Below are 14875 nucleotides of genomic sequence, written 5' to 3' on the forward strand. Positions count from 1 at the left end.
TGATCACGTGACTCATATTCCAAGATGGCGGACGAAGCGTTGAAAACTTTCCATCAAAGAAATATTTAGAGACATTTTTTAACCTCTTTGAGTTCGCTTTATCCAAAGAATAATGAAGAGAAAGATACAGGATTCTAGTGCTTTGCATGAGGATGTGGCAGTCAAGAAGGTTAGATTGAAATTTCGGATATTTTTGGGGTTTTCATTTATACACATAGCAACGCACGTGGGTGGAAAGTTGTCGTCAAAGTTCCTCGACAGCAAGAAGGAAAAAAAAAATTTAAGGCGAAAATGAGGAATTTACTGAGAATTTGATATTGTGGTTGTTTTTTTTGCAGGTTGCACTCGATGGAGCAGTTAAACAGGCGCATTCGGCCAGTAAGAACACGTCTCTTTATCGACCACCGACAAGAGAAGAGATAAACACTCTGAAAGAAACCGAAAATCTCTTTAAATCAAGTCTTTTTCGCATGCAGGTACAAATATTCATTTATTATTATTATTATTGTTATTATTATTATTATTATTATTAAGTTGATTTATTATTATTACTTACTATTCATTATTACGTACTACTATTACTAACTCCTTCGATACTACTACTACTACTATTATTATCATCATCATCTTCATCATTATTATTATCTACATTAACAATTAACTTTTATTCATTTAGATATCTGAACTCCTAGAGGAAGTACAGCCTAAAAAACAAAAGAGCAAGGCTCTTGACGAAGTGCTTCATGAGCTGAATACATTTCTGAAGTCTTTATCAAAGGGTAAAGAGCATGATGTAAGTCCTAAGACTATTTTCCATGTTTTTCACCTCAATGTTTCTTTTAACTATAAGATTCATATACAGCCTTGTATCAATTTTATTTATAGTGTTTCTGGCAGTTATGGGAACCCTGTGGTATTAGGAATCTTGAGCATTGACAAGAATGGTGACACCGGGTAATCACATGAATATGTTTTCAAAATAGTTTTTCATGTGTTTCTCAGTGTTGCCTTTCTTTTAAGGATGTGAAAGATTGTCAACTGAAATTCTTCACATGCATATAGCAAAAGAACTTTAGGTTTAGCTACTGTACAAAGCTGTAGTACAGTTCTTGACATTGCTGGTCATGATATTCAGCCAAATTAGTTTTAACTTGGTCATACCTCATTTCTGGCTCAACACTACTGGCTGAAATGACATGCAAGGCAAAGATTTGACCAGACAAGTTCCAATTCTAGCAGGACATTGTTAGATGACCGGCTGTCATTTTAAGCCATGTAGTCCAATAAATCTAGTTTTCCAAATTTTTTGGGAAAAACAAATGATAATTTTAATTAAATAAATCTGTTTTATGTCTCAGCTATCTGATAATTCATGGATTCCAAAGAAGGTCAAATTTCCTCTACCACCCCCTCCATCAGAAGTTAGAGGAAAGTTCCAGTTTATTCCTCCATCAGTGATGAATGTTGTTGGTAGCTACATGCTTGGAACCCTGACCAAACCAGACTTTACTGTTGATGTTACCATGGAAATGCCTCAGGTATATAATATCTGTTACAAAAATGTAAACAGTACCAACTGGTTATGATTGATTGACAGCAATGAGAAAATAAATTTCAGCATAAGGCTCACCGCGACATGTATGAAGTTCAGTAATATTGAAACCATTATAATTTCTCTAAAAAGGAGATAGACAAATTCTTTTTTACTTATAAATTTAAAAAATATAACGGTGGTTTTTTTTCCACTGGATCCCATTTCAAATTTTGAAGTTGATTTTTGTGGAGGGAGAAAAGACTGGAAATGCCTGGAAAAAACCCCAAAGCACAATAGAGAGACAACAAGCTACTCTACTCAAATATGATGTCAAGTCCGAGAATCCAGGTCACCTTGGTGAGGGACAACTGCTCTCACAGCTACTCCACCAATGCTTCTCTTTTTTGGAACAGAAAGATTTTTCTTGTTTTTCTTCTTTGGGTATTCAATCTCTGTTTTTGTTCTTGAACAGGAGTGTTTTCAACCCAAAGATTACCTCAACATGCGATACCATCATAAAAGAGCACTCTACCTCACTGTCATTGCATCCAAGTTGATTAAAAGTAAAATGTTTGCTTCTGTCAACTTTACGCATTTCAATGGAGAACTTCTCAAACCTATATTGCTGCTCAAACCAAAAGGTACTGTATTAAAAGACTTTTATGATGTTTTTCTTAGCTTTAATTTAATTTTAATTTTAATTCCACAATAGTGGAGTCCCGTTATCCCTAACCTCTTGGGTACCATGGAAAAAAGTTCAAAATTATTATTTAGGTCTTGGCAAAATCATCAACATGCATTCATAACATTTTTCAGAGATCTGACCTCTATGTTAAGGACAACTCTATATATTACAGACACTTTTTCCCTGTCCTTCTATGTCTGTATCATAAAGATTCCACTGTAATAGGACTGCCACCTTGGTAATCATATCAATTAATAGATTTATTCCAACTAAAAAATAAATAAATATTAAAAAAATAAAATAAAATAAAAGTAAATAAATAAATTTGTGTATTTGTCTTCTTCAAGGCAAAGCTGGAAAGAATTATACAATCAAGTTATTCCCTGTTTTGCCTGACGGGGTATTCAAGCTGCCCCGATTCGCACCTGACAAGAATAACATCAGATCTCACTGGTTTGAAGGACGGGAAAATGACGGAGAAATAGGAGGTGAGTACCGTAAGTTATAATGATACATTATCACTACTTGAACATGTGTCAGAATGCATTAGTAAGAGGGTTTATTCTCTGGATTTTCTGGTTGTCCTCCATAGTCATGTACTAAGTGCAGCCCAGAGCTCAGTGATTGTTTCAGAGGGTTTCATTAAATTGAAGATTTTTTTGCTCAAGGTTTTTTCCTTTTTCTTTCCTTTTAATTCTAACTAACTCCTTTATTGTGTTACTGTGATTTTTGATAACTCTTTAGTTACAACCTGCGTGCTGAAATTTGGTTTTGGTGCGGTCAATAGACCTCCTCAGCTCTGGAGCGCCCGAGTGTAATGTTGTCCCATTTCAGACTACATGTCATTCCCATGAGAATGATATTCTTTGTTTGAGTTGTATCCATATTCATGTGTCTTCTCATGTGCAACCGAGCGCAAACCTCAAACAAAGAAATGATACTCTAGGGAATGACACATGGTCTGAAATGGGTCAACATTATGTCAGAGCGGAGGAGGTCTTTTAAAAAATAATCAGTTGGTACCTTTTATAAATATGTTCTTGGCTTAAGCCATTGAAATGTATGTTTTCTCAGAATATTGAAAACCGCAGTAATCCTTTCCTTTCCTTTTTTAACAGATATTGGCCTACCAACACCACATTATAATACAAGCATTCTGTCAGATTCTCTGATGCAGAAACATCTCCACCACTTATATCAGTGTATAAATGACTGCCCTTCAATGCGGGATGCAGTAATTCTCATTAATGTTTGGTTACAACAGAGAGAACTTTCTAGAGTGAGTCTTGCACACCTGGTTTTATCCTACTTCACCCAAACAATGTTTTTGTTTTCTTTTATTCCCACTTTCCATTCCCATTTTTCATTTCCATTTCCCATTCACAAAGTTTCATTTTCTAAAATTTCTGGATGCAGTAGACATGTGCTATCTTATTTTGTTCATTATGTCTTCCTCACAGGGTCAAGGCACATTTAGTAGCTTTCTCATTGCCATGGTATTGTCGCATTTATTTACAAGTAGAAAAATCAATTCCCATATGAGCTCCTACCAGATTCTCAGAATCTTCTTACAGTTTATTGGTAAGGTTGTTTTTATTCAGAATTATTATTACTCTTCTTGGGCATAATGTTTTCATATATAATATTTAATATTTGATATAATCCTTGAGAGGTTTAAGATGTCAAACATTGCACCCACTGCAAAAAAAAAATTTTTTGGGATACCTGTGTTATGCTGATATAATTGTATTTTATTTTCATCCAGGTTCCACTGACTGGACTGAAACTGGAATCCAAATGAGGAAAGAACAAAATGAGGAAAAGCTTGTGAGTGTTCAGAAGAAGGACCTACTTTAGGAATGTTACTTTTAGTGACCTTGGCTTTCTTTTTTTCTAATTTACTGCCTGTATTTGCTATTAACATTATTGGAATACAAATCTAAAGTATAATGTTTTGTTTTTGTGTCATTTATTTTCAGCCCCTCTTGTCTGACTTTCATGCAGTATTTGATGTGGTTTTCATTGATCCTTCTGGTTATTTAAATTTATGTGCTAATCTGAGCAAACATACATATTTCAGGGTATGTACACTAATATTACGGAATATATAATGTGTGTGCATGTCTCTGTACTGTGATATAAACATGCTGGAAGCTATAAAGCAAGGGAGAAGCAAGCTTAGGAACATGAGGTGTAACTGAGTGTTTCTCTTGCTTCTTGAGTGCTCTACAGCTCCCAGAGCGTTTATATTGCAGATTAAAGTATGAAGAAACAGTAACCAGCCAGCCAATCAGTGTGCACGTTATATTTTATGATATTGAATTTTGTTTATGTCAATCATGGGAAATACTCTAGTTGTAATCCAAATATCATCGTGTTATCATCATGTTATCTGGACCTTATACACACTGCTAATCCAAATATCATTGTGTTAAGGTTAAGCATGAAGCCAAGCTTGCAATAGAATTTCTAGACAGCAGATTTCTTGATGGATTTGAAGTGATGTTCATGAGGAAAGTCCCTTTCCTCCAGACCTTTGATCAGTTTGTGTGGTAAGTTATCGTTATAAATTCTTTGATCCTTGAACAACACTATACTTCTTTGTTGTGAAGTGTGTGATCATCTGGGTTAGTGTAGTCTTAGAAAGACTGTTGTTGGTGGTGACTGACATTTTGACAACCTGAGCAGAAGTCAACTTCAGAGTCCAGTAAGAAAACGAGAGACACTTGATGGTATTAATTAGTCGGTATTGTTATGTAAAGAAGTGTGGTTGTTATCACGAGTTGCAGTCTTTTGTTTGAGGTTGTGAATGAGTTGTTGTAAGGTGCCGGTAATTGTTGACTTCGGTTATTATAAACAGTTTTTGTTCTAAGTTTGTATACCAGCTTTCAAGTGTAAGTAGTATGCTTCTTCTAAGGAGTCACTCATCTAAGGAAGCATAAAATTTGTTAATGCTCATAAGCATTTTATTTTTCTAGTCTGTCATCTGTCACTTGTTTGGAAGAGACAAAGGACAAACCTGAGCTTCAGGCACAGATGCTGAGCAGAGGAGGAGACTGGGTGCCAGCTGTTTGTGATTGGATGATTGACCTGTTGAAAAAGGGCCTGGGAAAGAGGATTGAGCTCATAGGCTTTAAACCATTGGCAGCAAAGCAGGTAAATTTTCTCTTCATAACTGAACATAAAATGTACACCAATTAGCAATAGTTGTCTATTTAGTAAGTACATTTAAAAACGTATGGTACACTGACAGAAACCTTGAAACAAACTTTTAGACATACAGAATTTTAGTCAAACCTTGAAACAACTTCTGCACTGGTTTATATCAGGACATGGCCGACTCACAGATTGAACCCTAAAATGACCTTGGGTTTGATCTAAGTCATAGCTAACATACTGTACACTACTCAGATCTCGCATGACTGTACATGGTATAGATTACTGTAACAAATGGTTTTATTTTCTTCAGTGGTCTGTGAAAGAGTCACCCCCTTTCGTATCACATGACAGTTTGATGGTTGGTTTCTTGTTGGACCCTAATCACTCAGACAAAGTGCTGGAAACAGGACCTCCTGCTGATGACCCTCAGGTAAAGACAAAGAAACACTAGATCCTATACCTACATGTATATTCTGTTTGCAGTCATCTGCAGTGATTTCATCGATGATTGTGTTGATGTTGGTGATATTGATATTGATAATAATTGTGATAAATAAATGATGAATGGTAATTAATAATGATATGTACTTAAACTCCTTGAAAACTCTTTGAATTTTTGCTTTGATCATTACTTGCATGGTTCTGAAATAGATCTAGTCAGAAACATTGGAAAATCTAAAAGTCGGCCATGTCTAACCACCGTGTAAAACCTTGGCATAGTTAGCTGAACATACTCCTTGCAAATTCATTTTTGGGTCCTTGTATACTCCTTGAATAGTCCTTGAATTTTAAGTGGTTACCTCAGCACTAAACCTAACTTGATAGCCTTGCCAGTTTATATTGTAAGTAAAATGATTCATTGAGTTTTGATAACCTTAATTAATACTAAAAAGAAGATATCACTTCCATCCTAGGCTGGGGAGTTCAGAGCATACTGGGGTGGGAAATCTGAGCTCCGACGATTCCAAGATGGTTCTATCCTAGAGGCAGTGGTTTGGTCTTGTAGAACCATAGCAGATAGGAGAGTCATCTGTGGCCAGGTTATCAAGCATATTCTTCAAAGGTACTTTCGACAATACTGAAAAATAGATAATGTATAAAAGAGTGGGGAAACATTGTGACAGTGAGCACTGCATACGTGCCATGGGTTTTGAGAGCCATCACGTGTGGCAGATCAGCTCTCATTTAGTGTAGTGGCGTAAGAACTGTTTTTGTGTGAGTGGAAAATGGTGTGACAAGTTTGTAGCTATGCTGTAGCCATGGTGTATCTTACTGTAGCCGTAATAATGATATTCAAAGTCATTTCACTGTTACAGAATGTCATATCATTCTGTGTCATTTAAATTTGAGATTTTTTTAAGTTGATTCTCCTATGAAGTCCGCTATAACTTATCATTTTAGGCATTGCAAGATAGATCCATCTGAGGTTCATTTCATTGCTAATCAACTCGATCCCATACTACAAGTATCTATGAGAAAAACCAACACTCCTGCAAAAGACAAAAGCCCAGGATCCCAGATGCTGGATTCAGTGGAAACGGGAGAAGAAAACATGCAACATGTGATGACCACTTATGACTCGCTTTGCAAGCAGATAAGGTCACTTGAACTACCCCTGGGAGTCCACTCATTGCAAGGAATAAGTCCAGTATTTCGCGGAGCTGAGGCAAGCATAATAGATATGTTTCATTTTTCATTTTCTTGATTCCATTTCCCATTACCTCACTTTCATTTTCCCAGGTTTTTCCTCCAAGTTCTTGTCAGAAAAATGCCTTTAAACCAAAGCAACAAGAAGATAGTGACAAAGAGAATGGGAAAGTTGTCAAAATGGCAACAAATATAAGCATACCCAAGCCTAATAAAGCTCCCCTGTGGTGTCCAGTAGCTGAAGGTGTGTTGTGTGTACATGGTTACTTTCCTAACAGCAGCAGCAATAATAACAACAGAAGCAGCAGCAGCAATAACAACAACAGAAGCAGCAACAACAACAGCAGCAGCAATAGCAACAGCAGCAGCAGCAAGAACAGCAACAGCAGCAATAATGACAACAGCAACAGCAGCAGCAATAACAACAACAGAAGCAGCAGCAGCAATAACAACAACAGAAGCAGCAGCAACAACAGCAACAGCAGCAGCAATAGCAACAGCAGCAGCAGCAAGAACAGCAACAGTAGCAATAATGACAACAGCAACAGCAGCAGCAATAACGACAACAGCAGCAGCAGCAGCAATAATGACAACAGCAACAGCAACAGCAGCAGCAGCAGCAATAACAACAGCAACAGCAGCAGCAGCAATAACAACAGCAACAGCAACTTAGAGCAGCAGCAGCATCACAAAATAGTAGTAACAGCAGCAGCAGTGGCAATGACAGTCGCAGGAGCAACAGCAGTTAGGACAACAGCAGCATTATCAGCATCGTAAACAACAATGGCAACTGCAGCAGTAGCATTTTTATAATGATAATTATAATAGAATGTTATTATCAGTTCTGCTTCAGTTTGAAACAAGTGGCAAGTGGCCAGACAACCTTGTTGCAATTCAACACATCAAAGCAGCTTTCCATGTGAAACTTGCCGAGTTGCTGTCTTCCAGTTTTTCACTTCAGTGTGTAGCAACACCCAAGCATGTTGATGTTTTGAAAGTAAGATAGCTCTTTTCAAACCTACAAAACTTACAATTTTATTTATATCCTGGAGCAATACTCCAGTTTGAATTCTCTGTTCTACATGGTTAGCCTTGATTTGGTATGGAATTACTTTGAATAATCATGCATTCCAGTAAAGGTCCATGAAATTTCAAAGTATTTGTATTGTTGAAGTTAATGATAAAAGGGTAAATTTTACACCGTGAAAAGATGAAAAAGATGAAAAAACTTAGTGACATTTTGGATGCTAGTCCTTCGTCGGAGTAAAAGAGAAAGTGGTGGTGGAAACACCAACGCAGCTCACACTAATTTGTAGCTAGTTATCTTTTCTTATTGTTGAAGCTGTGCATTCTTTATAGTGCACTTGAGGCTAACCCCCTTAATAAAATAAGTCTGTAATCAAGGAACATAGTAGTGATGGAAACCAAGAACCCAGAGTTGAAAGCAGAGTGCACTGTGTCTCTACTGAAACCACACCGATTCCAAAACAAGCAGAATAACAATGTAAACCAAGCCACACAAAGCATACATGTATGTATTTGAATTGAAACATTATTTTGTCTTGTGCTTTCAGAATGGTTTTGGTTTTAGAGTCAAGATAGCTCACTACAGAGAGATGGTTCTCCTTCAACAGAGTATTTCTTCTGAGGAATCAGAGGAGAAAGAAGTCAAAGAAAAACTGGCCAAGATGGAAAGAGAAATTGTCCATCTGCCTGTTCTGACAACCACATTGCACAGGTACTAAGCTTCGAATACGATTATGCGATGAATGTAACCTATGGGAATCAGGGGGGATGGGGGGGGGGGGGGGTAGCAGCAATGCACTAACCTCTCACCTATGAGGTCTTGCTTTCAATTAATGGACTTAGCAGCATGTAACCAGAATTTTCAGATTTCTCACTTAATTCGAGAAATTTTTTCCAGGTATTCAAGTTTTCCTTCCACAAAATCCAACACACCATATTCCATTTGATCAGCCTAGAGGTTGTTCCAGGGTTCAATATGGTCTTGATGTTTTATCTAACATACTACTGTATTTAATGAGGAAAAAAATGGTCAAAAGTATTCATGCCTTTATTCATTTGCCATTCCAGTGTAGAACAGCAGTTTAATGCATACAGTGGTACTGTGCGTCTAGCCAAGAGATGGGTGTCTGCCCACTTGTTGTCAAGCCATATGCCATCAGAGTGTGTTGAGCTACTAGTGGCTTATCTTTTTCTGTCACCAGCACCATTCAAAGCACCAAGGTAAAGTTCAAATTTACATGATTTATCTTATAATGTTGAAGTGTTGTTTTGCGCCACACATGTTTTGTTGAGTTTGTTTGATGTATTGTGATTGTTCTTATCAGGGTTTTCCTCCAGATTCTCCGGTTATTTTTCATAAAAATCAACATTGACAACAAAATCATTTGTGTTTATTTTTCTCTTGCAGGTCCCCTCAAGTTGGTTTTCTTAGGTTCCTTCACTTCATATCCACCTTCGACTGGAAGACAACTCCTGTTATTGTTAACCTCAACAATGATCTTACTGGTTCGTTCTGCATTTATCCATCAATATACTATTTTTGTTATTGCTATTTATATTTATTATTATTTAAATTCTTATTGCTTCTTTATCTACTTAATGATTCTAAATTTTAATGATGAAAAGGTAAATCATACACCGTGAAAAGATGAAAAAACTTACTGACGTTTCGGACGCTAGTCCTTCGTCGGAGTAAAAGAGAAAGAAGTGGTAAAAAGGAGTCTATATATGATAGAATAAGACAAAAGAAACCAATGAGAGCAAGGTAGGCAAGGAAACAAAAACAAACAATCAAAAGACAAAAGAAAAGGTTAGTTGAAAATAAAGCGTTCATTTAAGCGTTCGTTTCAACTAACCTTTTCTTTTGTCTTTCGATTGTTTGTTTTTGTTTCCTTGCCTACCTTGCTCTCATTGGTTTCTTTTGTCTTATTCTATCATATATACACTCCTTTCTACCACTTCTTTCTCTTTTACTCTGACGAAGGACTAGCGTCCGAAACGTCAGTAAGTTTTTTCATCTTTTCATTGTGTATAATTTACCTTTTCATCATTACTGTTTCATTAGAAACACCAACGCAGCTCACACTAGTTTTTAGCTAGTTATATCTTTTGATTCTAAATTTTGTTTATTATATAATTGCACACTACTTTTTTCTCATTTTTGTGTCAGTTTTTAATGATCTTTTCCTATTTCATTTCATCTTTTAGATTCATCCATGGAAATCAATGCATTTAAATATCATTCCTATTCTATTCCAATTCATTTTCCATTTGAGTTCTTTTTTCAATTCTATTTCACTTTCATTTCATTCCTCTTTCATTCTCATTCCTTTCTCCTTTTCATTCCTTTCCATTTTCCATGCATTCTAGTTATTTCACGTCCACTTTCACTAGTGTTTCTAATTTTTTTCTTTTTTTTTTTCATTCTAATTTCATTTATATTTCATTCTCATTCTATCCTAATTTTCTCTCCATTTCATTCCCACTGCATTCCAAATCCTTTCACATTACATTTCAATTTATGTTATATTCATAATATTGTTGTTTTTGTTATAGCTGAGGATCATCAAGAAATTTCTACCAAATTTTCAAGTGGCAGGTCTAATCTACCTCCTTTATTCATCTCAACTCCAAAAGATAAATTTGACTCAAAATGGACCAAGGAAGCTCCGACAAAGCAGGTACCAAGAGTTTACTGTAATATATGACTACGCTTCAAATATACTCATCACTTCCCATTTGATTTTCATTAGATCCTACACAGAATGGAAGTCCTTGCCAAAGAGTCCTATTCAGTCCTTCTGAATCAGCTGGAAGAATTCTCTTCTCAGAAGGCAGACTTTAAGGTTAGGCCAAACAAAAAAATAAGTGTGTTTCCTGTTGCATGAGAAAAATAATTGGGGTCAGTAGGTCAGATTTTTTTTCTTCTTTTCTTTTTACTGACATAGCAGTGGAAATGAGCTTTCTGGGAACCCTGTGGTGCATTTGGGAATGAAAAAAATATAAGTGTCAGCAAGAACATTAGGGTTGCTCGCCCAACAGGAAGCACACTTATCAGTTACACCTCCTATTTTAACACTTCTAAGGTTTTAGATATTGGATGAAATACTCTTTGCTTGTGTTTGATTTATTATGTGAAAATACTTTAGGCATAATGTTTTACCATTTCATACCATGATTCATTCCCTAGCGCATCATTTCTAAACGCTTAAATTATTGGTTGCATAATTCTAAGAGAAAACACTGCAGAATATGATTATACTAAAACTAAGAATGTTATTCTTGAAAGAGTAATGCATGGTATGAAATGAGAAAACATTACACCTAAGGGACCAATCATTATTTAAGTCGGAGGGGGGGGGGGGGGGGGGGGGGGGGGGTGGAGGAGAAAATGTTTTTGATGCAAAACATTTTCCATACCCCAAACTAATAGCATTCATGTTCTTTGGGTACCTCCCTTCAATCATTTAAAAAATCCTTCCCAATCCTCCTTTTGACTTTTCAAGGCCCCCCATGTTCCACTAAAAAAATTTGAGGGCACCCCATTTTCTCCTCCACCCCCCTCCTCTGACTGGTCCCTAAGGTAATGATTGAAAATGACTCGTTGTCTGAAATGGGAAAACATCAGACTCAGGGTACTAAAGAGGTCTGGTCTTTATTGGACATAGCTAATAGGAATTATATTATCTTTTATTTTTCAGCAAATCTTTCGACCTCCTATGGCCGACTATGATATCATCATCTGGTTAAAGCATCGCTGCATTCCCCGGTATTTTCAGTCTGTTGATTTCACCAAGTTACAGAATGACCAGCAAGACCAACAGCGAGGCAGTGGAATGCCTGTGTTGGCCTTTGACCCTGTGCAGTGTTACATTACTGAGCTAAAGGTACTTCCTCCTCCCCAACCCATCCCATCCTTCCATTTATTTAACCATTCATTCATCCAATTGACCTGTCCATCCATTCATTTACCCGTTCACCCATTCCATCCCATCCATTCATCTTTCCATCCATTCATTTACCCAACTCATTCAATAAACCCATTCATAAATCCTTCCCATCCATTTATTCCATCCCATTCACCCATCATTCATTTATTCCATTACATCTATCTAATCACCTATCCCATTTATCATCTCATCCATTTTTACCATCCATCCATCTATTCATTCATTCTATCATGCAACCTCCAACCTATCGAACCCACCTAGCAATTGTCAATGTATTCATTCACTGATTTATCTGTTTTTTTTAATTTTTTATTTATTTAATTACTTTTTTTTCATTTTGTTTTTTCTTCCCTCATTATTTGTTTATTCACAGGAATCTTTCTCAGACATAGCGATGTTCTTTTATGATGAGATGGGAGGAGATTGTGTTGCAGTTGTATGGAAACCACATGTATTTGAAAAAAGTCCATTCAAAGTAAGGAAAATCTTAATAATAAACACAATACAGAAAGAAATTGGAAAGGACACAAGAAACAATTTCAAAATTTGGTTTCTTTTCCCATTTCAAACCACTGTCATCATTCCCTTAGTTTTATTTTTTGCTCATTGGCCATTATCGAGATGATATACTTATACACAAGAGATTTAAAAAAGGAAAAAAGTTCCCTAAATTTGTTGGTTGCTTCAAAGGCAGTGGAAAATCAATATCATGAGAAACATGGGTGGCGTAGCGGTGAGAGCGCTAACCTCTCACCAATGCAACACAGGTTCGAAACCCACTGGGCTCGCTGTCATATGTGAGTAGAGTTGCTTGTTGGTTCCCTCCTGTCTGGTTCTGTTCCTTCCTCCCCCCCCCCCCCCCCCCCCCCCCCCCGCAAAAATCAACTTCTAAATTCCAATTGCAATTTCAGGGGATAAAGAGCCACTGCTAATTCCTATCTATTTTATTTTTATTTATTCAATAAAAATTCCAATGGTCTTGCTAACTTCTTTCCAGGTGTTAAATGCGCAATACAAAATCCCTGTAGAGGAGAAAACAAAAAAGGTAAAAATAATTTCGTACATGATTGTGGTATTATAGATTTTATGTACAATTTACGAACATCATAAATTAGTATAAATTTGAACCTAAGAATCTTCTAGTCTATCGAGCAAAGAAGTTGGTTGTCTATTTTAGTCTCCTTCAGTTTCCTTACAAAACTGATTCAGCCTCTTCCATGTGGGAGACTTAAAAACAGTTACATATCATTTTTCACCTTCAATTTTTATCAATACTATAACATACTGCAAGTTGATCAAAGTCAGGGCATGGCTAACTCTCAGATTAGACCCTGAAACAACCTCAGGGCTGATCAAAGTCAAGGCAAGACTGACTCACAGATCAAACCCTGAAACAACCTCTGGGCTGATCAAAGTCAGGACACAGCTAACTCACACATTAAACTCACAGCCACTGGGATGTTTAAAGTCAGGGAACAGCTAACTAACAAATTGAATCAGAATTTAGCCTACTAGGTTTTGTAAAAGGAGGAAATTAATTCGGAAAACCCGGGAAAAAAACCTTGAATCAAGGGAGAGACTCAACAAGCTCATGTGATGCTCAGATGTGATGCTATAATGTAAGTCCAGGAATCAAGACTGAGACCAGCCTGAATCAAGCCTGGGTCCAGGAATCAAGCCTGATACCAGCCTAGCCTGCATAGAGGCCCAAATTGGGGGAGGGGGGAAGGGGTGGGGGTGGGGGTTTTGGAAGTCCCCCTCCCCCAATTTGGCTAATACCAGCCTGAATCAAGCCTGAGGTGAGAGGCAAGTGCTTCTGCCACTACACCACTCTTGACTCTCACTTTTTCATCCCCATTGAAGATATCTATTATTTTATTGCAGTCAAAACATCAGCAACATCTTGTGGCACTCAACACAGAGGCTATTATTGAAGACTTCTCACTTCTTGGTAAAGGGCTGATAAAAAGGGTAGAGGTTGTAAAGAAAGGAATATCCAATGGAAACACACAATGAAAAGCTACTACTTTTCTTACCACTACCAGGATTCTTTGTTAAATTTATTCCCTAGTACAATGCAAAAGAAAGAGTGCAAGGGAAATGAAATTCTTTGTTGGAGTTGTATCCATATTCATGTGTTTTTTTTTTATGCACAACCATTAAAAAAAGAATTAATACTCTAGGGAATGACACATAATCTTGAGAATAAGATTCTTTGTTTGAGTTGTATCCATATTCATGTGTCGTCTTATGTGCAACTGAGCTCAACCGTTAAAAAAAGAAAGTATATTATGGGGAATGACATGTGGACTGAAATGGGACAACATTACGCCTGAGCCGAGGAGGTCTATAATGAAACAAGAATAAAAAGGACAGAGCTACATTTTCCTCTTTTCATACATGTATAAAGGGGAGCTTATGAAAAAATGATGAAAATAAATAGAAGTGTGAATAAAAAAGATGGGAAAGAAATGAGACAGCCAGAGTTCCCACACTTTATATGATTGCGTACATGAAAAAATGCTTTGAAAAAGAGACAGAACCTATGAAAAAAGATTAAAAAACAATAAAATAAAACTAGAACTTTTAAAGATTTCCACTTCTTAATGTGTGCATACATAATAAATAGGAAAAAAAGAAAAAGTTGAAACAATTATTATTACTTTATAATTTATATAATTATTCGAAATTCAAGATAGTTTTCAAAGTTTGGACTTAAAAATCGTAAATTATAACAGAGGTGCTATCCCATTCCTGTTTAGCTTCAAGCAAGTTCCACATGAACAATTTTCGGGTTTTTGCCGTCTGAATCCCTCATAGACCTTCCAATCAGCCCTATCATCATATTTCCGCCTTCTGCGTTTGCTTCACTCG

The 14875-nt window shown here is 36.6% G+C and overlaps 1 protein-coding gene across 1 annotated transcript; it reads left to right on the top strand.

The window, feature by feature from the left end:
• The first annotated feature begins 32 nt into the window (after window positions 1-32).
• On the top strand, window positions 33-14592 carry LOC116291604 (nucleolar protein 6). The gene is made up of 26 exons (XM_089037527.1): window positions 33-169; window positions 339-476; window positions 677-793; window positions 1359-1538; window positions 2007-2175; window positions 2567-2707; window positions 3338-3498; window positions 3680-3800; window positions 3985-4046; window positions 4199-4300; window positions 4656-4771; window positions 5198-5375; window positions 5689-5808; window positions 6293-6441; window positions 6780-7044; window positions 7119-7269; window positions 7868-8022; window positions 8600-8763; window positions 9120-9272; window positions 9460-9557; window positions 10608-10732; window positions 10805-10897; window positions 11753-11938; window positions 12375-12476; window positions 12999-13046; window positions 13886-14592. Exons 1-26 carry the CDS (start codon window positions 113-115, stop codon window positions 14015-14017), a joined length of 3483 nt encoding a protein of 1160 aa, XP_088893653.1. The 5' UTR covers window positions 33-112; the 3' UTR covers window positions 14018-14592.
• Window positions 14593-14875: the final 283 nt, after the last annotated feature.

The sequence above is a fragment of the Actinia tenebrosa genome, unplaced genomic scaffold (genome assembly GCF_029948245.1).
Source record: "Actinia tenebrosa isolate PJP-AT-01 unplaced genomic scaffold, QUT_ActTen_1.0 PGA_scaffold5__44_contigs__length_20552954, whole genome shotgun sequence".
Classification (NCBI taxonomy): Eukaryota; Metazoa; Cnidaria; class Anthozoa; order Actiniaria; family Actiniidae; genus Actinia; species Actinia tenebrosa.